At 37.3% G+C, this 23,053-nt stretch overlaps 1 protein-coding gene across 4 annotated transcripts; it reads left to right on the top strand.

The window, feature by feature from the left end:
- The first annotated feature begins 9,560 nt into the window (after window positions 1-9,560).
- Window positions 9,561-21,358, top strand: NSMCE4A (NSE4 homolog A, SMC5-SMC6 complex component). Of its 4 annotated transcripts, none has more exons than XM_039336008.1 (11): window positions 9,561-9,843; window positions 10,581-10,661; window positions 13,566-13,696; window positions 16,627-16,778; window positions 17,485-17,584; window positions 18,119-18,209; window positions 18,755-18,849; window positions 19,477-19,525; window positions 19,680-19,768; window positions 20,205-20,258; window positions 20,367-21,358. In XM_039336008.1, exons 1-10 carry the CDS (start codon window positions 9,690-9,692, stop codon window positions 20,238-20,240), a joined length of 978 nt encoding a protein of 325 aa, XP_039191942.1. In that variant the 5' UTR covers window positions 9,561-9,689; the 3' UTR covers window positions 20,241-20,258; window positions 20,367-21,358. The 4 variants fall into 4 exon arrangements, with proteins under 4 accessions (XP_039191942.1, XP_039191850.1, XP_039191772.1 ...); XM_039335916.1 differs by having other exon boundaries at window positions 20,205-20,263; XM_039335838.1 differs by having other exon boundaries at window positions 9,563-9,843; window positions 20,175-20,258.
- Window positions 21,359-23,053: the final 1,695 nt, after the last annotated feature.

Here is a 23,053-nt window from a genome sequence, read left to right as displayed (position 1 = left end):
ATTGGCTTAGGTTTGAGAACACAGGACTGGATAACACCGAAGGGTGAGGAATCTGACCCGGGAGCTCTAAGCTGCAGTACGTCACTGCTCTACAGGAGCTGCAGGAGCTATCAGCTATTTGATCGGGAAAACATTACAAAGAAAAGGCCTTTATTATGTGCTTCAGAGCTAGCTCAGGTGCTGGTGTGTCCTTTTCTCTCACAGTCTTAATGGATTCCTCTCTCTCTCTCTCTCTCTCTCTCTCTCTCTCTCTCTCTCTCTCTCTCTCTCATTTATACACCCATTTATAGGAATATAAATACCTACATGCTGTATCTCTAACACACACAGAGGTGCAGGGTAAAGATATTAATATTTCTATGGAAACTAATCAAGGAGAGAAGCTATCTAGAAATATGGAGAAATTTTCTGACAGAACAATTAATCAGTGAAACAGCTTGCCTCCAGAAATTGTGTGTGCTCCAACGCTGGAAGTTTTTAAGGAGATTGGACAGCCAGTTGTCTGAAATGTTATAGGGTTTCCTGTTTGGGCAGGAGGTCAGACTAGAAGACCCCCAAAGTCCCTTCCAACTCTGTTATTCTATAAAGGTGTGGGTGTATATCCCATTTTTTCTGCTTAAAAAGAACCTGTCATTCCCTCTTCAAAATTTAAAGTTTACATGCATAATATTGGGTAAACACATGATGCAACCAAAAACTCTTTTCTGGAGAATCATGTATACCAGTCATGAGAGCCAGTGTCGTGCAATGGCTGGATGCTGTCACAGGGTTGGGGAAGGCCAGGTTCAATTCTACCCTCAGCCACAGAAGTTCACTGGGTGATTAATTGGCCAGTTACTCTCTCTCAGCCTAAAAGTGGCATGGTGGCCAGGAGTTGACAGTTTCAATTCTAGGCAGGAACAGATGTTTCTCTATTTGGGTGCGAAGAGAACATATCTGCTGCGAACTCCACATAGGTATCTGGAAGGACATCTAGCCAGTAAATACTCAGCTGCATTCCGTTGCCCCAATTTCACCCTAATACAAGGGATTACAGGATCGTAAAAAGAAAAAAAAAACCCTCTCTCAGTCTATGCTACCTGAGAAGATTGTGGTATGGAGAAATGAAAAGAGATCCATTATCTATCTATCTAATATATATCCATGAGCTTACAGATAAAAGGTACAGTACAAATCTAATAAATAACTATTTCTAAAAGTTGACAGTACGCTGAATGAAACATCCCATTCTTTTCCACAGAAAAGTTAATCCTCAAATGCCATTATTTCATTTTTCTATAAATTGGCCTGATACAATAATAACCTGCATAAAATGATGTCTGACTTGTTCTTGAGACACTCTGGCTGTTCTCCCACTGCATTCTTCTGACACTATCAGAAGGTTATCCTTAGCTTGTTTTTTTTTTTTTTTAATCCACAGTTTTGTAATAGGGATGGCAGTTACAAGTCAAATGCGCTTGGCAAGGCTCCTGTTTATTGAACAGGAATCAGATTGCATGCAAGGGTAGCTGGATAGAGCTGGCCTGTTTTTCTGCAACCAAAGAGCACAGAAAACCATGCACTGTTGCGAGAGGAATGAAAGGAAAGCAAAAACAAATCCTTTCACTCAGCAGGGCTGGTGTCAGAAGCAAGGATTTAATGTCTAAAAAGTAACAAAAAAACAAGCTTTTGGTCCTGATTTGTGGGAAACAATTTCACAGTGGAAAATTAGTATTGTTTGTTTTATTATTCATTCATTTATTAGTTTATTTATTTCACATATTTTTAAACTTCGTATCTGTGAAGAGTTGAGGCTTTTTAAATGAACAGAGTTAAACAAAATGACAAGGAGAAGGATTAGAATATAATTGCTAAAAATACACATGACCTTTCAAACACCTACTTCTCTTGTACTCACAATACTATGCTCGGGTATAAAACTCAGTGCTTACAGTAATAGTATTAAAAATAGTCTAGCTTTTCAGGGAAAATATAGTTATGAAATCATTGTTTCCATAATATTATACATAGTGTAAGTGTAGACCTCTATTGTCTGATCAAATCAGTTTTTTTCTTTCAAATTTTTAAACCTCCTGATCTGTAAACAGAGAGTATTTCTGGATAATGAGAGCAGCTTCTCTTTTAATGCTTCAATATTATTAGCTCCTCTCCAGTCCTGGTGTTCTGACAACTGAATAAACATAACTATAGAATGAGAAAGTGACTGTCTGTAGAGATGGGTAAGCCTCGGGATGCAGGGAAGGCATGTGGCACTGTTAGTGCAGGAAAAACACTATTGCAAATTATTCCTCCAGATACACTGTAGTGTAAAGCATTTAATTGCAACCAAAAATAATCCATCTTCTGGAGGCTCATTATGCACATTTGTATAGAGTAGTTTGCTTGTCTTGTTAGCAATGGTGATTCAGTCTGAAGTAATTAAATCTGAAGAAACTACAGCAAAAAAGGGTTCATAGGCTACACTCAATCCCAAATTTGTCCAGCATAGGTTAGCACAGCCTTTCTCAACCTTTTTGCCCTTGAAGAGCCCTTGAAATAACTTTCAGGTCCCAGAGAATACCTGCGTAGATGTGTCTGTGTGTGGTGCATGTGTGTATATATACAGGAAAGAGAAAGAAACCAGAAATATATAGAAATCTAAAAATAAATATGAAACCTTACGATGCAATTTACTTCTAATTTACGTTTTGCCACATGTACAAGAAAAGCAATGTGGAAGGCTGGCATCTAAGCCACAGCACATAAAAATTCCCACTACTGCAGGTATAGGCAATGTACAGCATTCAAAGTTATTTTTTTAAATTTCTTTTCATTCACAACTTTTTATGGAACCTCTTGCGACTTCTCATTGTACCTAGAATTTCATCCAAGCTTAGCTGAGAAAAGCAGGTCTAGCATATTGTATTATGTCAGTCTGCTTGGTTAGTCTATGATTCAAGGTATTCCCCCCAAATAGAGGATCTAAATAAACTGTAGTTGAGTTAATCATGGATAAAGAGCCTAGCACTGTGTGTTGTAAGTGCAGCCCATTTGAATGAGCAATAGTTCAGTGTGTTGTGCAAACACAGACAATTGTATTCATTCAGTAAAGCATTTCAATTAAACTTTAGTTAGTTTGAAGTGCAAACAAACCCAAGGATCATAAAATCTTGATGATGGTGCTCATAACAAAATTCAGAGACATTAAAATGGCATTATACAAATTCCAATATTAGATACTCACAACATGACATCTGTTTTAAGTACATACTGTAAATCATGTGATTTATATGATGACAATCTCACAAGTATGAAAATCCCTCCCACACCCACTCCTACTAGATGCTCATGGTTCCTGAAAGCACATTAAATCATTTTCCAATATATGAATCATAGAACGGAAACTGCACAGCTCGTTTTTGTTGATGACCTATATTAAGTCTCAGGTTGTGTAGTAGCTGCTTAGAACTGAAATGATTCAGAGTCTCACAGCCTACATTTTAGCAAGATTAATAAAATAAAGAGACTTGGTTCCAAGAATATCAGCAACTTAATTATTTTTAATTTAGAGCCAATATATCCCTGTCATATTTCAAGACTATCCAGAAACTTTATTTGGAGCAAATTACAGTTGCCTATATGTTAATGGCTATCAGCAAGATGACAGCCTTTCGAGAGGATCAGGAAACAGAACTAGAACCACAAGTGCTCCTTATTGGTTCAGGGTAGAATAAATATCCTGTTGAAGTTTCTCCCTGACAAACAAAATCAAGGTTGGGTTATTTTGAGTTTCTTTCTCACGCTTCTTTCTTAGGATTGTGTAATCTTTTCTCCTTATTAAATTGCTCCCTTCCTTCTTCCCAAGGCCATCTCTTTTTTAACATACGGTAGTGTTTCACATCCTCAGTAACTTCAGGATGTGTGGACTACTGGGGAATTCGGGGAGTAGGTCCACATGTCTTGAACTTGCTAACTTTGAGAAACAACATTTCTCACAATATTATCATACACTTTCCTGTAGCATAGGAGCTGCACTGACACCAGTTTGGTTCCAAGTGCAATTTAAAGAGTAGGTAATAATTTATAAAATCCTATAAAGGGTGCTGAGAGAATATATACTCAGAATTTCTTATTTCTTTGTGGAGTGGCAGAGAAGGCACAAAGGGAAATATGTTTTGCCAAAGGTCCTCTCCTGCGGAATTTCTTCCCAGAAATATACTAGCAAAACTAGAGCACAACAATGATGAAAACTGTCTTGAATGTATTTGGGTCAATATAAAAAGGGGGGGGGGATGACATTGCCATAGGTGTATACTATCGGCCACCCAACCAAACAGAGGAAATAGATGAACTTTTTGCTAGTCAGCTAACTAAGGTATGTAGGAAGCACATCACAATAGTAATGGGGGACTTTAACTACCCTGACATCAACTGGGAGACAAACTCTGCACCCAGTGGAAGATCATATAGATCCCTGACAAACCTAGCAGACAACTTTGTCTCCCAAAAAGTAGAGAAGGGAACTAGGGGATTAGCCATATTGGATCTAATCCTCACTAACAGAGATGAAATGATAGAAGGTGTTGAAGCCACAGGAACCTTGTGGGGGGGGGGGGGAGAGTGATCAGGCAATATTGGAATTCAACATTCTGGAAGCACAAGCAATAGAACACAGACAAATTAGAGTCTTGGATTTTAAGAGAGCTAATTTCAATAAACTTAGAGAGAGTTTGGGAATGATTCCATGGATGAGAATCCTCAAGGGGAAAACAACTCAAGAAGCTTGGAAAATTTTGAAAAATGAGATAATAAAAGCCCAGTCTAGCACAATACCAACAAAGAAGAAAAACAATAGCTCTCAAAAAAAACCAGCATGGCTGCATAAAGAACTCTCTGATAAATTGAAAGATAAAAAGGACAAGTATAAAAAGTGGAAAGAGGGGCACATAACTAAAGCAGATTATCAGCAAATAGTCCGAGCCTGCAAAGATGAAGTGAGGAAAGCTAAGGCTCAAAATGAACTAAGGCTTGTGACCAAAGTCAAAAATAACAAAAAAAGCTTCTTTCAACATGTAAAAAATAAGAAAAAAGTTAAGGAAATGATTGGTCCATTAGTGGGGGAAAGTGGCAAGAAGGTGACAAGCAACAGGAAGAAAGCAGAACTATTTAACTCCTTTTTTGCATCTGTCTTTATACAAAGGGGAAAACAGTCCAACCTATCAAAAACAGTACCATAAAAAATAGATTAGAAACACAAGTTAAGATAAGCAAGAAAATGGTAAGTGAGCAGTTACCCAGCCTAGATGAGTTCAAATTGCCAGGACCAGATGAATTACACCCCAAGGTTCTCAAGGAACTGGCAGATGTGATCTCAGAACCACTGAACTATATTTTTCAAAGATCCTGGAGCACTGGGGAACTACCAGAGGACTGGAAAAGAGCTGATGTAGTTCCCATCTTCAAAAAAGGAAAAAAAAATAGAAACTACAGACCTATCAGCCTGACCTCAATACCTGGGAAGATTCTGGAAAAGATAATCAAACAACAAATCAGTGAACATCTAGAGATAAACAAAGTCATTACTGAAAGCCAACATGGGTTTGTCAAAAACAGATCATGCCAGACAAAACCTATTGCATTTTTTAACCATTTGACAAAATTAGTGGACCAGAGGAATGCTGTGGATATAATTTACTTGGACTTCAGAAAGGCATTTGATAAAGTAGATCACAACCTACTACTTGATAAGATAGAAAAATGTGGGTTAGACAACATCACCACCAGATGGATTCGTAGCTGGCGGACCAGCCATAGTCAGCGTGTGGTCCTCAATGGAACTGCATCTAGGCCCAGTGCTCTTCAACAACTTGATCAACGATTTGGATGAGCGGATAGATGGGGAACTCATCAAATTTGCAGACGACACCAAGCTGGCAGGAATAGCCAACACTCCAGAAAATAGGCTTAAGATACAAGAGGATCTGAACAAACTGGAACACTGGGCACTATCTAACAAAATGAAATTCAACGCTGAAAAAAGTAAAGTTCTACATTTAGGCAAGAAAAACCAAATGTACAGATATAGTATAGGTGGTACCTTGCTCAATAGTAGCAACCGTGAGAGGGATCTCGGAGTCCTAGTGGACAATCACTTAGATATGAGCCAGCAGTGTGCTGCAGCTGCCAAAAAAGCCAACACAGTGTTAGGCTGCATTAAGAGAGGGATAGAATCAAGATCACGTGAAGTATTAATACCACTTTACAATGCCTTGGTAAGGCCACACTTGGAATACTGCATCCAGTTTTGGTCACCACGATGGAAAAAAGATGTTGAGACTCTAGAAAGAGTACAGAGAAGAGCAACAAAGATGATTAGAGGTCTGGAGGTTAAAACATATAAGGAATGGTTGCTGGAATTGGGTATGTCTAATTTAATGAAGAGAAGAACAAGGGGGGACATGATAGCAGTGTTCCAATATCTCAGGGGCTGCCACAAAGAAGAGGGAGTCAAGCTATTCTCCAAAGCGCATGAAGGCAGGACAAGAAGCAATGGATAGAAACTAATCAAGGAGAGAAGCAACCTAGAACTAAGGAGAAACTTTCTGACAGTTAGAACAATTAACCAGTGGAACAACCTGCCTCTAAAAGCGGTGAATGCTCCAACACTGGAACTTTTTAAGAAGAGAGTGGACAGCCATTTTTCTGAAATGGTATAGGGTTTCCTGCCTGAGCAGGGGGTTGGACTAGATGACCTCCAAGGTCCCTTCCAACTTTATTATTATTATTATTATTATTATTATTATTATTATTAAATTTTTGAATGAACATTTTAATTTAAAAGGCTTAAGTCCTACCTCTTTAAATTGAGACTGAGATTTAATGGATTATGTGTGTTGATGCTAGTTATTGTTATTTGAACTACTGAATTTGTGAAATAGCATAAAATCACCTGGGATAATTAAAAAATAGGAAAACAAATAAACCAATAAATAAATAGGAACAAAAATGTAGACAATTACTATGTAGTTTTTGTAGGCTGGCTTGCTGGACAATTGGTTAGATTATGGTTCTATGCATCACTAGGGGAGAATAATCATTGCAATGAAAACAAAGCCAATTGTTCACCCAATACAGAACAAAAATGCTATATATCTAAGTTATCTGTAGTTTGGTTCTAACTGCCATCTGAAAATATTTTGATATTGACTTCTACATATTTACTATACATAAATAGTATAATGTCCAACAGTAGACCAGTACTTATAGAACTTAAAAAAAAAATATTACAAAAGTATGTTGGCAGTTTTAACAGGTAGGCTGCAATTTGATACATGTCATGGTTCCGACAGATGAAACTCTTCAAAAGAACTTCGAGGCATTGTTTACCTTAAAGAATCTTTTATTCGAGAAACAAAATATCGGCACTACATAGTCAAAACCAAAAACTAAATTCCCCTCCCCTGGATACAAAGTATCAAAACACAATTCCCTCCTCCAATAAACAGTCATAAATCACATTTCCCAATTAGCTTGAAGCGCGGGCTTTCTCCCCAGCTCTCCAGCCCGCCAAAACTCTATTAATTCTGGGTCCAATGACCTTGGGTTCCCACGGCTGAGTTATGATTATGACTAGCTGGACTCTCATCCACATTCCCCCTCCCAGCATCAACTAACTCTAGAAGCAACAGAGAAAAATGGCTGCATTTCCATCTGTCGTCAAAGCAAGAACATGTTAGCAACGTTGACATTTAAAAAAAAGAAAATGTATTTTATGCATTTTAAAATGCAATTGACCATCCTGAAGCTTGAAGAAATATGAGTTTAAAGTCTGTAAACCATACTAAAAAAGTGAGTTCAAATAAGCCTCAGTCAAACATCATCGGTCTTTTTGACCAGCACATTTTATGTATAGGCATAGGTTTCCAGGAGCTGCAGTAATCACTGCATCAGATTAATGAAGATCTAGACTGGTGAAGGATACAACCAGTCCTGATATTTTTTTTGGGCACCACAGACTAACATTGTTCTGCTTCTACAATGTCTCCCCCAAATCTTCCCCAAATCAACATATTTCTATTCAGTAGGAATAGAAATAGTAAGCATATAGTAATGGTTTGTTCTTCCATTTTTTTGTCAAACTCATGTGTGGGATGAAAGGTTCATATCTTAGTCATATCTTAGTGTAGAAACAAAGCAAAATACAACACAACACTTATGTTGCCATCGGAGGAGGTAACCTAAGTTTTTTTCACTGCCAAGATGTAAGCAAGACATCAGTTCTCTTAAAAAAACAAAAAACAAAAAAACCCCATAATTCAGGTATATATGTACTTTCACTTTACAGCATTTCCTGAAACCTAGAACTAGATTAGGAAAACAAGAGCAAATTTCTTTACTAGATATCCTTAATTTTATACTGCATGTTTTAATATTTAGTTTATACATACAAACAAAATTAAATATACACAAAATTATAAATGAAAAAAGCTGAAAAAGACAACAACATATTTATTTACAATTCATGCCATGATTCATGAATCATCTGTAACTGATTTATAAGCAGCGAATATTTTAAAGTATGTTTGTTTTTCCCTTGCTGAACAGTAAGACTTTTGATTGTAGTGCAAGTCAATTTCTTTAGTACAGCTGCCATGTGGTTAAGAGATAAACTTCAAAAAAATATAAATATCTGAAAATACGAAATCTTGAAGTGGTTGATATACTACGTGTCATTGCTTCTTACCGAAATGAAAAAATCTATTTTAACAAAGCATTAATTTTACTGCATCTCCAATAACATAAAAGCAACGAGATCTTTTATAAAATACAGTAGTATTTCTTGTTGAAAAGATGACCTAAAAACCTACCACTACGTGGTGCTGTGAACCAATGCCATTAATAATTATCTTCGTTTTGAAAGATAGGCATGGAAGCAACTGAGCACCACAACCCTGAAAAAAAAAGGTTTATTTAGATATCCAGTGACTGTGTCACCCACCAGTATGTAGGGAAACAACAGCCCCAACTGGTACGTACAGGAAAACACGCTATGTTTTCCCGCTGGTCTTGCCGAGAAAAGACGCACAACTCCTCATTCATTCTTCCAGGTGAGCGTTTCTCAAATTCAGTAATAAAATGTGTGGACTTCAACGCCAAGATTTCCTGAGCCAGCATGTTGAAATTCACATATCTTAAAACGGCTGAGCAACTGATAAGTGATGGGGAAAAGACGCACCACTATCAAACCTCGGAAATTGCAACCGTGGCGTTCTGGCTTGAAACTTCTGACTTGCCGTCAACATTTTCAGAAAGCTTCCGTGGATCAGATCCATAGCTTTAGATATGTCAGCCTACCCAACTTTACAGCTACAGAGCCACCTTTTTTGTTATTTTAGAGCTCTCCTAACGTTTATACCTATCACCAAAGCAAGATTTACAACCGAAATTTTCGAGGGCTGTTCGCCACTTCGTTATCAAACGAAGACGGCTGAATGACTCTGCTACCTTCTAAACTCTATTGTGACAAGAGCGACTTTCCTCTTGGCATTGAGCGTTCTCTCTTCATTATTTATCTCTATGTCCAACTTCGCACCTCCTCTTCCCGGCGTTCAATGCGCGAGAAGGAACAGCTGGCCCGCGAGAGAGTGTTAGGCCGGAGGCCGGGTCGGAATCGGGAGGGCTGACTCGTCTCGGGCCCTCGCTGAGATTCTATGCAGTGTCGGTCGGCTCCAGAGCCGGTGATTGCGCCCGAAATGTCCGGCCGGAGCCATTCCGAGGAGAAAACTTCCGGGGAGGAATCTGACGAAATGACGACGCGGCGCTTGATCCGCCAACAGTACCGAGAACTAATTTCTACCGTTCAGCGTAAGGTTCCTCCCCACCGAACAGGAGAGAAATGGCGCAAATTAATCCGGGATGAGGCCTCCATTGATCCAGGAAACTTGCTTGGTGGCCTCGCATCGGTCGCTGCCGCTTAACTCTGTCTACATGGCGGGGATGATGGGAGGGGGGGATAAAGAGGGAAACTCCTGACTAAGTCTTAGGATCGAGGGTTCCTTGGTGCCCTCTGAGCTTGGTTGTTTTCTTGCAGATGTTTCTTTGCCCAAACTAGGTAACATCATCAGTGTTAGACTGAATGTGCCTTAAGATCGTGCGAGACAGCGGTGCAGTACATAAATATGTGCTCTTCTCCTGTTTTGGGATCCTTTTTCTTGTCTGTGGAGATGATGGATGGGGTGCATTCCAGTCATGCATCTTTTTCATTCCCACTTTGCTGTGACCTGGAGGTGGTGGAGTTTGAAAGCTCCCACCTTTCTGAGATTTCCCTCCCCCCCCCAAACCTTCATTCTTCTAATGAATGAAGTCTAAATACCTCAGTGGGGTGTGTGTGTGTGTGTGTGTGTGTGTGTGACAATCTTTTTTTATTAAAAAAAATGTAAAATGTTTTTAAAATCTAAATCGTAATTGGAATCTTTGGGCATGTTGTGCTTCAAGAAGTGGAACTCTGCCTTGCAGATTGGTGCATATACTGGTTTTAATGAGGTGGCCTTTTTGGTTAGGTATCTCAGTGATTAAATATGTTTTTTCCCCTGTTTTCCTAGAGAACCATGAGCTCATGCTAAGCACCAATAATGATAAATTGACAGAAGCTCTAGAAGATGCTGATAAACTATTTACTGGAGGTAAGATGAGAATTGCCCCAAATACTTACCATTTCTTCAGTGCTTGATTTCTTTCTAGAAATCGCTTCAAATAAAAAAAATACTGCTATTTTCTTTTTTGATTGATAGGCATCAGTGTCATTTTTATTAATACTTCATGTTCGGTGGGCAGTATATATTACATCAAGTGATATAATATGAATATAAAGTGATGAAGTATGAAACTCAGCACTAAGAATAATTCTTATTGTTTTAAGTATTAAGAAAAACCCAAAGCTTGCTTTTACAAGACAATAATGTAATAATGAACATAGTAGTCACCCATAGGATAAGCAAGCAATATGCTAAGTGATATAAATGAAAAAATGTTACCAGGTAATATCAATAAAGAAATAATCTTTGTTGCCTTTTCAGTTACAAATGGCTATATAGTTCTGATTGATAGTGGGCTTTGTTTGGTCCTTTTTGTAATGACACTGTAGTGCACTTTGGAGACAACCCTTAATTTGTAAACCTCAAAGCTTAAGCTTCAAGGAAGGATTTTTATTACTTTCCAAAATATGTGAGGGTTAGGGAATTTAATTTTATTTCTTCTTAAAGTCCAGTACTGAGAAGTAGCTAGCCTCATTAATGTTTGGAGATAGTGTCAGAGACACAAATCTGCAATTTTTCAGAGGCTGTTGAGGCTCTGTAGCTCTATCCCTTAACATTTATTTCATTTGGAGAAAAATGGCAGTTTCTAGTATACCTGCATGCTACTGTTTTTAGCCAGTAGATTACACTGTGTTGCTGATAGAATATTATAAACTTAATTGTGAAATGTAATTTGTAATTCTTGACACTGCTCTCCATTGATTCACTTTGTTAGCTTGAAAGGTTTAAAAATTGAATTTCTGAAGTTTAGGACATTTTCAAAAAATATAGAGCTTGGTGTTTGTGAATCTAAGGCCTTATTCTAATCTTATCTGAGATTTTTTAAACAAATCTTGGTAATGAGTCAATGCCACATTGCCATTGCCATTAAATCATGATTTAAATCACCAGTAAAAAGGCTTGATTTAAATCAACTTGATTTAAATCATAATTTTTAAAGAGCAACTATCATCTCTGTCCTGCAGCGGCTCATCCTCTGACCTGCTGTTGATTCACAACAGTCCCATTCACTTTAATGGGACAGCTGGTAATGTGGCAGTGACACAACAAGGTGAGGGACATGGCAGGCAGCAGGTGAGTGGATGCCCACTAACAGGCGCTGCCATGATGGATCTGAAATGATAGGTGCTCTTTAAATGTAAAGACTCATTCTTGCTGGTAGTTACAATCTATAATATTATTATTTGCAAACAAAATGAAGGTTTCCTATTTAGAATAACAAGCTGTCTGGTTAGTAAAACAGATATCACAACCGATTTTAGGTTAATAGATTAATCACACATACCGTGTTAACCCAAAAATTAGACCTACCCCCAAAATAAGACTTATTCTGATTTTTGGGAATGGGCCTACTCTAAGCCCTATCCCAAAAATAAGCCCTAATTAGGACCCTGCCCACTCCATCCCATCTCATTGTAGCAATGGGGCAGGAGAGTGCATGTTGCACCGCTGCTGCCACAAGGCAAAACAGGTGGAGGGTGGAGTTGCCCCGCACCCGCTTACTTCAACCCCCCCCAGCCAGAGCATTTCTTGATCGGTGACTTTCACTTTCTTGATCGGTGACTTTCACTTTCACTCCCCTTCTGAGCCAGACTACCATGCTATGGAGGATGGGTGGGATAGGCCCAGTCCCCCTCCACCATTTTGGAGCCGGAAGGAGTGATGGTGAAAGGCTCTGCTGCTGCTGTTCGCCGCTGAAGAGGCTTTCTTCATGCTTCTCATCATAGCTCACCTGCCTGGTGGCAGCTGCTGCCTCCTACTCCACCAACTCTCCTACGGCTTGCGCCAAGATGGGGCAGCGCAAGCGTCCCCTGCCGCCTCCCTCCGCCAGCCCTCCCTCGCCACCACTGGAGAGAACGGGGAGGGGAGTGGCTTTGTGCAGTGACGCAGAGCAAAGAAGAGCAGTTGCTTGCCGCCCTGCATTGCCCCGCATCGCCATTCTTTGTTCTGGAAATGGCAGCCTTGTTTCCTGCCGCTTCTCTTCCTGGCGCTGCTGTAGAGTTTGGCGTACCACCATCCAGCTCCTCTTTCTTCCCGGAAGCATTTCTTCACTAACCTGCTTTTCAGCTGTGGCGCGTTTTTCTCCTGCTGCAGGGAAACGGAGTTTGTGGGACTAAAAAAAACTTCGATCAGACCTTCCAACTTCTCGGGGAAAAAAAAAAGATCTCGCAAGAAGTTGGACTGTCTGACTGAACTTTTTTCTTCAAACAATCATACAGTTTGTAGTGTACATAGATTTGAAAAACAATGGGATAAAAGAATATTCCTGAACTTTGTTTTACGATTTATCTCATGGTTACTGTGAAATTATGTAATGCATCAATGCAGTGCATGTTATCTCAGGTTGCAAAGCTTGGATTCATTGAATGAGTTTACCAAAGTGTAAATATTGCAGAATATATAGCCTCATGCTACATAACTAAGCTCTATTTCATGCTGAATAAACTAAATTATTAATGTATCTTAAATAGAAAACTATATTTAGATAGATTTTTACTCCACAAGCATTTTATTAAAATAAATTTGATTTAAAACATCCATTTTTTATTTTTTTTAAAAAGTCATCAATTATTATCCACCCTGCATAGACAACATATTTCTCTCACAAAAATGCACCTTTTCTTCTAGCCCATTACATTGAATTGTTAACTTAATCTTATTTAGTTAACCTAAACAACAGGCATCCATCAGAAGTTGGATATTAATGAAAATTACGTTATTGTGTTCAATTCCCTTTGAATCTAGCAAAATATTTTTCTTCTTTCAAAACAGTGTCCTTTGCAAGGGAGGCCGCTTTGGATGCCCAGTTCCTAGTTTTGGCATCAAATCTAGGAAAAGAAAAAGCAAGCCAGTTACACTCAGATATGACAGTATTTGATCCATCTGCATTTGCTGAAGATTTAGTAAGTTTGCAATGATGAGCTGTATAGTAATATAAGGCTTTTCTGTTTTATTAAATAGAACTTGAAGCTGTATAGTAATATAAGACTTTTCTGTTTTATTAAATAGAACTTGATTATATATACTGTATAATGATCCCATCAACATTTCATGATAGTAACTCATCATGTATTCATTGTTTAAATGGGAAACAAAATATATTTTTAGCAAAGCTACTATCAGTATTTAGAAGTATACTTAAATCTTTCACTCATATAAGCTGAAATACAAGTTTTAGAGACTGAAGCCAAAAAAAGTATGCCGTGCACTTGAGGTCCTGGAGTTCATGAGAACCAGACTATTAGCTTGCTGTTGCATTAATAATATTTTTTAGTAGGAGTTAGAACCCCTTTGCTTATTTTAAATGTAGGCTGTAACTCTTGGGCTATCACGCTCTATAACCTCTTCCCTGGTTTTCTCATTAATTTCAAATTAGTGGATTCTTGCATTATTGAAAATTAAAGTATTCTATATCAAAAATGTAGTGATCTAGATATGCTTTTTTGATCCTGCAGAATTATTTTGCTGTGCTGGGTAGTTAGAATCGTAAGCCATGTGTCACAGTTAATAATTCATTTTTGTTCCATCACCAGTCATGAGCCAAAGAAAATTAAAAATTACTGCTCAGGTTTCTTTAGACTTTCATTTTTTTTAGTTGGCATCACAGACCTGGGTTTTGAAAAAACATATTTGTCTGCTTATCTTGTCTGGAATCACATAGTACAGCGATTCTCAACCTGTTGGTCGCGACCCTTTTGGGGGTCGAACGACGCTTTCACAGAGGTCGCCTAAGACCATCGGAAAACATATTTCCGATGGTCTTAGGAACCAAGACTCTAGTGAGAATTTCTGCTCAAGGCTAGCTCCGCCAGTCAGCTTGGGCAGACAGGAAAGCAGCCGCCTCAGCAGCATGGCGGGGCTGCGCTACCCATTGCAGAGCAGCTACTGCGCGTCGCCACGGCTATGAACCTCCTCCTCGGCATCTTTCAGGTCCTCTTGCCTGGCTTCTGTCTAGGAGAAGCGCAGGGCCAAGGTAAAAAAAAAAAACCTTGCGAAATACTCCCGAGGGGTAGCGTCGATCTGTAGCGGGAGGTGAAGGGGGCGGGTGGGTGGTTGGGGGTCGACCAGAAGGGAACCAGGTCTGATAAGGGCGTCTCTGGCCGCTGCCTTCCCAGTTACCGAGAAAGGGAAAAAAAAGAGCCGTGAGCGAGTTCCCCTTTCTGCCTCGTTGCTGAAAGCTTTTTTTTTTTAAATGACCACCCGTTCAGAACTCCTCGGGGCTTGTTTGCATGAGCTTGTGGCAGATCAGTAAATAAAGGGGTGGGGGAGCCAAACCGTCCAAGGTGTTTGCACCCTAAACATGTGGACGCTGCTTTCAGGACTTGCCACCACCACCCCCTCTCTTCCAACCCTGCTCGGGCAATGCACTGCTGCTGCTGCTGCTGGCTGAGCTGAGCTGAGCTGTGGTGCCGAGCCGGTCCCCACGCCTCCTGGTTGCCCAGCCGCCCTCCACCCCAGCTGCTCTCCGTGCCGTCCCGGAGCCTCCCCGGTGCCACCTGGCCCGCCCCCGTCACCATCTGTGTGTGTCTCCAGACCTTACTGGACTGCCATCCTCAGCAGCCCTAAAAAGCACTGTGGAAGAGTGGGGAATGCTGGGAGTTGCAGTTCATCACCATCTGGAAAAACATGACTCTCCAAAGATCAATCCATCCATCCATCCATCTCCTTCCTTTCCCCTTCAATCTCTCCTTCCTTCCTTCCTTCCTTCCTTCCTTCCTTCCTTCCTTCCTTCCTTCCTTCCTTCCTTCCTTCCTTCCTTCCTTCCTTCCTTCCTTCTTTTCCCCCTCAATCTCCTTCCTTCTCCATCCCCTTCCTTTCCCCTTCAATCTTCCTTCCTTCCATCTCCATCTCCATCTCTTCCCCTTCAATCTCTCTCTCTCCTTCCTTCCTTTCCCCTTCAATCTCCTTCCTTCTCCATCTCCTTCCTTCTCCATCTCCTTCCTTTCCCCTTCAATCTTCCTTCCATCTCCATTCTTTCCACTTCAATCTTTCTCCTTCCTTCCTTCCTTCCTTCCTTCCTTCCTTCCTTCCTTCCTTCCTTCCTTCCTTCCTTCCTTCCTTCCTTCCTTCCTTCCTTCCTTCCCTTTCCCCTTCAATCTCCTTCCTTCTCCATCTCCTTCCTTTCCCCTTCAATCTTCTTTCCTTCCCCTTCCCTCCCTCCCAACATTTTTGAGCAAGGAAGAGTAAGCTTCTCCAGCGAGCATTGCTATATTGTTTTTGTGATTAATCATTATGCTTTATGTTCAATTTGTAACAATGAAAATACACCCTGCATATCAGATATTTACATTACTATTAACAACAGCAGCAAAATTACAGTTATGAAGTAGCAACGAAAATAATTTTATGGTTTGGGGGTCACCACATCATGAGGAACTGTATTAAAGGGTCGCGGCATTAGGAAGGTTGAGAACCACTGTTATACTAGCTAAGACAATTCAAATAGTTCTTTGTATCACTACAAAGAGAAAATTGGCTGCCTCCTCAATTTAAGTTATGTAAATAGTTCTGCATTTTTGGAGAAGGTGGTGAGTGAGGAATGATTTGTGCAAAGGGATAACATATGCCATATATTTTAAACTGAATTTCCTGTTTAAAAAAAAACAAGATAAATTGATTAAGATGTTGTAATTTCAGATCAAAGTTGCAATATACTTTATTTTGAATTATTTAATATGCAATTAGTATCATTCAGTATAGATTTAGACATGAGTGTAACTCCGTAAGCATGATGTTGTGTACCTTAACATATTTCTTCTTGAATTCTAATTTAATATTGTTATGCATTTTGTATAAAAACACAAATTGATACCATAATATATTTCTCCTACAGTTATCACTTATGGGTCTAAATCGTTTGGAAACAGAAGAAAGTGATAGTGAAGAAGAACAGGTTGCTAGTGGATTCTTACCTCATAATGCTTGGCATAAACTTGGTGAAGAAGCAAAAAAATACTTTAGGAGGGCACCAGTTTTCCATTTCATGTGAGTTTATTTGTGGTACCCTTCCATTCAGTCTGGTGTGATATCTTTCACAGGAATTGTGCTACAGATTTATTGTAGATTGGGACTTGAATAGCACAATTAAAGCAGCTTGCACAATATAATTTGAGATGTGTTTCTCTACTGCTGTCTTTGAGCTTTGATAGCAGCACTTGCACTTGCACTTTCTGAGGAGTTGTTGAAGTGAGCAAAATAAACTAAAGACCTTTTATTAAGTTATCATCCCTATATTCCATGTGACATACCTCAAATGGGTTTGGGGCAAGGAGGTTTCTGAATAAAAAATGCTGTTGACCCTAATTTATTCTGTAATTGGAACAAATTCTTCTTACCAACAGTGCTTTAGAGGTCTTCTATAAATGTTTCCTTTTGTTGCTCTTAGGTAATAGTGTTTTAAAATTTGAAATAAGAAATGTGTATAGTTGAGAACAACCAGACTAGGATTTTGCATTCATATGCATTAGTCTGACATGACTCTAAAATTAAAACATTATTAGGTCTGAAGGCATGAAGCTGAAAGAAATTCTAATCTCTCAGCAGTTCAAACACCAGGTTGTTGTTTTTTGAGGCTTATGTTGCTATATCCTTCTAGTTTGTTAGCCATGTTTGCAAAATAGAATTACAGTGTTGTGTTTTCAGATTATTTGGAATGTTACATAAGGAATTTACAATGTTTTCATTGGCTTAGGTTGGGCACATTTACTCCTGATCCTCCTGTTGAAAGGCCACGCGTTGAAAGGCAACGAAAGAAGGCAACTTCAGATGGAAACAGAGTAATGCCTGCACAAGTGAGTTACCTGTGATAAAGCCTAATATTACTTTGGGGATGAGAAACTTTCAACTGAAATTCATAGCACAGTAACAGAAGAGGAAACATAAATAGATTTTTTTGTCATAACAAAGCATGGTGAACAATGATTTTTATGCAGATGTTTGGTTCTGGCTTAATAATCTTCTAATATAAATACATGGAAAAATATTTATTGAATCAGCTGATTTTTGTAATTTGTAAATGGTTCATAAAACTTTAAACTCAATTTTAAAAGCTTGTTTTTCATACCAGTAGATTTATTTCAGCTCAGTACTATTTTTGCACGTTCTCCTATTTTTTAAAAAATACATTTCATTTATCCCAGAAATCAAGTTTACATTGATAAAAGTATTGCTGGTTATGAGGCACCACAATAAAATATGCTTTAAGGAAAACCACAATATTTTTAAAAGAAAATCAGAATATTATAATAGAACAGGAAGACTGCTATAATATTGTCATAAAATATAGCTATATTAATAATAGCTTGTTAAATTAATTCCTTTTTTAGTTAAAGAAAATGGAAGAATCTCATCAAGAAGCTACTGAAAAAGAAGTAGAAAGGATTTTGGGATTCTTACAAGCCTATTATGCAGAAGAGCGTAAGTTAATGGATTTCAGCATTCTCACAGTTGCCTCTGTTTTAAGTATTGTTATGGGGGCTAGGACAGAAAAAGTATGATATTGAGAATGCTATGTAAGAACACAAATATTTGAGCAGAAAAGATCAGTTGAAGTTATAAAGAGATTGTGTGCTTCAAATATTTAGTTGTATTTTTTCTGCAGTTAGCTTAATTTTTAAGGTGATATACTGGAAATGCTCACTTATATTAATTTGATTCCATATGCACATATTTCTCAATCTGATGTTATGATAATACTTCGCTCTAGGAAGAATCATTCAGACAGTATATAAGATTTGTTAAGAAAATTTAGTTTACATTTCTCATTCTGCTGCCAACCATAATTAAATGTCTTTAAATAAAAAAAAATTGAATAGTAAAAATATTAAATATGGGCTTAGGATTTTTTCCATTCATATATGAATGATAGCTAAATGATATTGAACATAGAAAGTAAACTAGAAATAGACTGAATAGCTAAATGAACTTATCAGTATCAAAACTATGTTATTTTTACATTATAGCTGATACACCAATATCTTTCCTTGAGTTTGTGACAGACCCAAATTCTTTTGCACGAACTGTGGAAAACATGTTTCATGTCTCATTCTTAATAAGGGTAAGGAGAAACAATTTGCTCTCTTAATTATAAGCAAAATGTATTGTGTCACAAATATAAGCACAGGATCTGAACCATCCATGTTGAAGGGCTGCTATTGACTAATTCTTATTTCATCACTTATGTAATACAAAGTTTGATGTGTGTTTATAATTTACTAACCCCCTCCCCCTTTTATATACTAGATTTTTGTCCTTTTGACAGTTGTAATAAATTTATTTTGAAACAAGCTTGAGAATTATAAAGAATTTAATATATTTAGGCACTTGAAATATGGATCATGCTTTGTTTTTTTAAAAAAAATCTGATTGTTTTTTCATAATGGAAATAAGTTGGTTTTAAGTCTTATATCTATCTACTGTTTAAAAGATTAAAACTGGAAAATTAATTCCTGAATGACTGGGATTGCTTTTTGTACTAAATCATAACAATCATGGTTTATTTCATATACTATAAATGGCTGTAATCATACAATCCACTTAATCAAAACCAAACAAATAATAGGTAGCTAAATTTGTTTACCATTCTTATCACTTGAATTCAGCTCGGTAAACGTATTTCAGATTTCATAACTTGTTTTTGAAAGGTTTGCTATCTTAGAAGTAAATTGAACTTTTTTTTTTCTAGGATGGACTTGCAAGAATAAAACTGGATCAAGATAAGCTTCCTGTAATAGGTAATGTTGGAATATTTAATACTAGGAATTGTTTTAAATAAATGTCTTTATGTCTTTTAATTTGATATATACTTGAATTTATATTGTTTTAGTGAAATGGTATTTTTGTTTTTTAAATATAACTGTGTGTCCCCAAAATACAATATTTTATTAGAACCTTTACGTCCAGAAGGAGTAGAAAATTATGAGGATACTCACGCACGAAAGCAAGCAGTCATATCAATGAGCTATCAAGAGTGGAAGGTATAATTAAATATTTTATTTCCTGAAGTTATTTTAAATATCTCTGAATTGCGTTTCTGTGCCTAAAATGCTGCAACTAGGATTAGCGCATCTATATTATTCAACTTGTGTATCACAATAAGATGGACTGACTGTTGGTTAAAGTAGTAATGTATTTCATTCATGAATTTTGTACAGTCTCCCATCTTAAAAAAAAATTGCAGCACTTTACCAGAATTTACATTGTAAAAGTATGATAAAAATAAATGCTAGTCAGAAGTTCTGTTAATGTGTAATATACATAACTTCACATTTAACAGCTTAATATTTTAACTAATGCTGATTGAAAAGGTAGATATGTTTATTAATGCACATTTTTATCTATAATACTATGAATTAAAGACATTAATTTTTTATTTTCACATAGAATATTGTGGACATATTTGAAATTTCACAGGCAATGATTCCACCTGCTTCACAGTCACAGACATGAGATGAAGCTGATCTGAATGTAAGGTACTATTTTTTGTTTAATTTCTCTGATATCGTTTTTGTTGTTGATATTCAAGCATAATAAATGCTAGTTTGGACTGATTTGAATTCTATCTATTTTTTGCAGATTTCAATCTCACTCTTTTACACAGGTATCCATAGTTCTGTAAAACCAGACTGATCTTGGAAGGAGAATGGAAACGAGCAAAACTTTCCTGTTTAAGTATTGCATATTTGCTTGAATAAGGGGAGTGCTTCCAGGTTTTCTAAATAACAATGTTGTATTATACAACATAATGTACATTGTTTATTTGCTGTAACAGCAGATTAATCTCAAATTGTTGTAACTTTTATGTTCTGAATGTGCTTTGTCTTATTACAATTCATTTGGTCAACATTATGTTATTTCAATTTGTATTTCACCTTTCCACAAAGCAAAAAGAAGTTAGCTAACAATAAAAACAAAGTATGATTTTCAGTAAAAGAAGACATTTGATCAGTCTTCAGAGGTGGAAAAGAGCGGTGGCTTGCCACCGCTCCCAAGGGTGTTTGCTCTGTATTTTTGGAGTGACCCAAAATGTGCCTTCTTTTATGTGCCTGACAAAGACAACTTTAAAGGTCCTTTAATGATTCATACTGAGAGTCACAAACAGTTGTGCCTGAAACCATTTAGATGTTAAAGGAGTAGAATGGTACTATCCCAGTTCCTTTGGTGTTGCAGCAGTATGTGTTAATTATATTTTAGTTTAGGAGAATATGCACTTTTATAAAGCTTATTTATAGTTCCGTAGCTAAATTAGCTTTTGAACCTCATTATTTGTGAATGATGGTACAGAGAAGAAAAATGGGGAGTGGAAATGCAAGGCCGAGAAGAAAAGTACATTAGGCTGTCTACATCATAGGATGTACTCATCTCATTGAAATACTTTGCTTTCCTCCATTATACTATTTTGGTGTCATTCTGCATTTAACACAAGCATTCAAATGTTTATAGTAGAATGCCTTTGTGAAATGGCATATAAAAACAAAATAGCTTCTATTGTGGATGTCATTCCGTGTTATAGATTATTGAAACTTGGGCAGAAGCATCCATTTGTAATTAAAACACTTTGAAACACTTTTCCAGTGGTTGTATGTTTCAAGATTAATACTTTCAAATGTTTCTGTAGTCATTTTTGAGTTATGCAAATGTGTTAATCTTTAAATAATATAAATATTAAATATAGATAACACGGAAGCTTTGGCTTTGAAAAGACTACTTTTTGGACTAAAGATGCAATCTAGTAGATTCTGGGAAGCTGCCCTGCACCTTATAAATTACTCTTTATAAGTATTTTCTTGGAAAGTTGCACGAGATAACAAAGTATAGGTATTATATACAAAAAATATGTGGAACTGGGTTAGTTGTTAACTTATAAAATTCTATGGTGTTCTTTCACCCCTAGCATATATTATTCTGTCACTGGATTTCTAACAGTAATAAGCATATGGGCATCATACAAATCATACATACTATAAATGCATCAAGGAGATTTGTTTTTCAATCCAAATGATTTTAGACAATTGTAGCCTGACTGCATTAATAAGTGCAGAGAATGCAGTCTTGTCAAACTAAACTATTCAGCTATATAAGGCAGTAATGTAGGATTGTGGGAAAAATAGGAATGATCCCTCCTAGCATGCATGTATGTATACCTACTACAATTATTGGGAGGGGGAATAGGGATGAGAGTCCAGCTAGTCATAACAATAATAACTTAATCGTGGGAACCCAAGGACATTGGGCCCAGAGCTGTTAGTGTTTTGGCGGGCTAGAGAGCTGGGGAGAAAGCCCGCTAATTGGGGAATGTGATTTATGATTGTTTATTGGAGGAGGGAATTGCACTTGGTTACTTTGCATCCAGAGGAGGGGAATTTAGTTTCTGGTTTCAACTATGTAGTGCCGATACTTTGTTTCTCGAATAAAAGATTCTTTAAGGTAAACAATGCCTCGAAGTTCTTTTGAAGAGTTTCATCTATCGGAACTATGACAATTATGTTAAATTCAAGATCATTGCAACAAAAATCTATCAGGTGTATAAATAAAATGATAGATCTATAGAATGATGTACCAATGCTAATGTGTTTCCGGCATCTTTTTTAAAACAATATTTTCTACTGTCTTTCCCCACTGTTAATTATTACCCTTATGTTTTTAATGGATGATTTTTTGTTTTGTTATAGTATAATGTATTACCGTTATATTTTATTTCAGGATATGGATATGTATGGTGCATATTTTCAAATTATATTTTAGCAACTTGCATAACAAAACAATTATAATCTTTGGAAAAAATTAGATCAATTGTTAAATATTATACTTGTGTATAATGTATGTGGTTATACTGCAAATATTAAATGAAAATCTTACACAGGTTCTATACAACCCTTTGTCTATGGCAGGTGAGGACTTGAATCAAGTTTGGCCAATAAAGGATACCTATCCTGCCTAGTTTTAATAGTATGGCTGATTACTTGAAGAATAAATTACTGGAATATACCACAACTATCCCTTAAATATGTTTCAAAATTGTGAATGGCCTACAGTAGAATAGCATTGGTAGTAAGTGGTACCTCTTAGAGGTGCGGTATCATTTCTGTACTGAAACAATTTACAGTGGATTGCCAAATTGCTTTGTGAAACAATTTAAAGTGCTCCCTTTGATGTTCAAATCCTTCTATGACTTAATCCTAAATTATTTGCAAGGCATGCTCTCTGACTTTCAATGGGGCATTTCTGGACATAATTGTGGTGAGATGTGGAGCATAAAATTC

This window comes from Crotalus tigris, unplaced genomic scaffold (assembly GCF_016545835.1).
Source record: "Crotalus tigris isolate CLP2741 ecotype Arizona unplaced genomic scaffold, ASM1654583v1 scf7180000017536.10889498, whole genome shotgun sequence".
NCBI lineage: Eukaryota > Metazoa > Chordata > Lepidosauria > Squamata > Viperidae > Crotalus > Crotalus tigris.
This window is presented reverse-complemented; position numbering and strand designations above follow the sequence as displayed.

Excerpts from the sequence above, each read along its gene's own strand:
- NSMCE4A (XM_039335838.1), top strand. The coding sequence starts at position 9,690 with ATGCAGTGTCGGTCGGCTCCAGAGCCGGTGATTGCGCCCGAAATGTCC. Across the intron at positions 16,779-17,484 it reads GCACCAGTTTTCCATTTCAT|GTTGGGCACATTTACTCCTG; the intron begins GTGAGTTTATTT and ends TCATTGGCTTAG. Across the intron at positions 19,526-19,679 it reads AGATAAGCTTCCTGTAATAG|AACCTTTACGTCCAGAAGGA; the intron begins GTAATGTTGGAA and ends ATATTTTATTAG.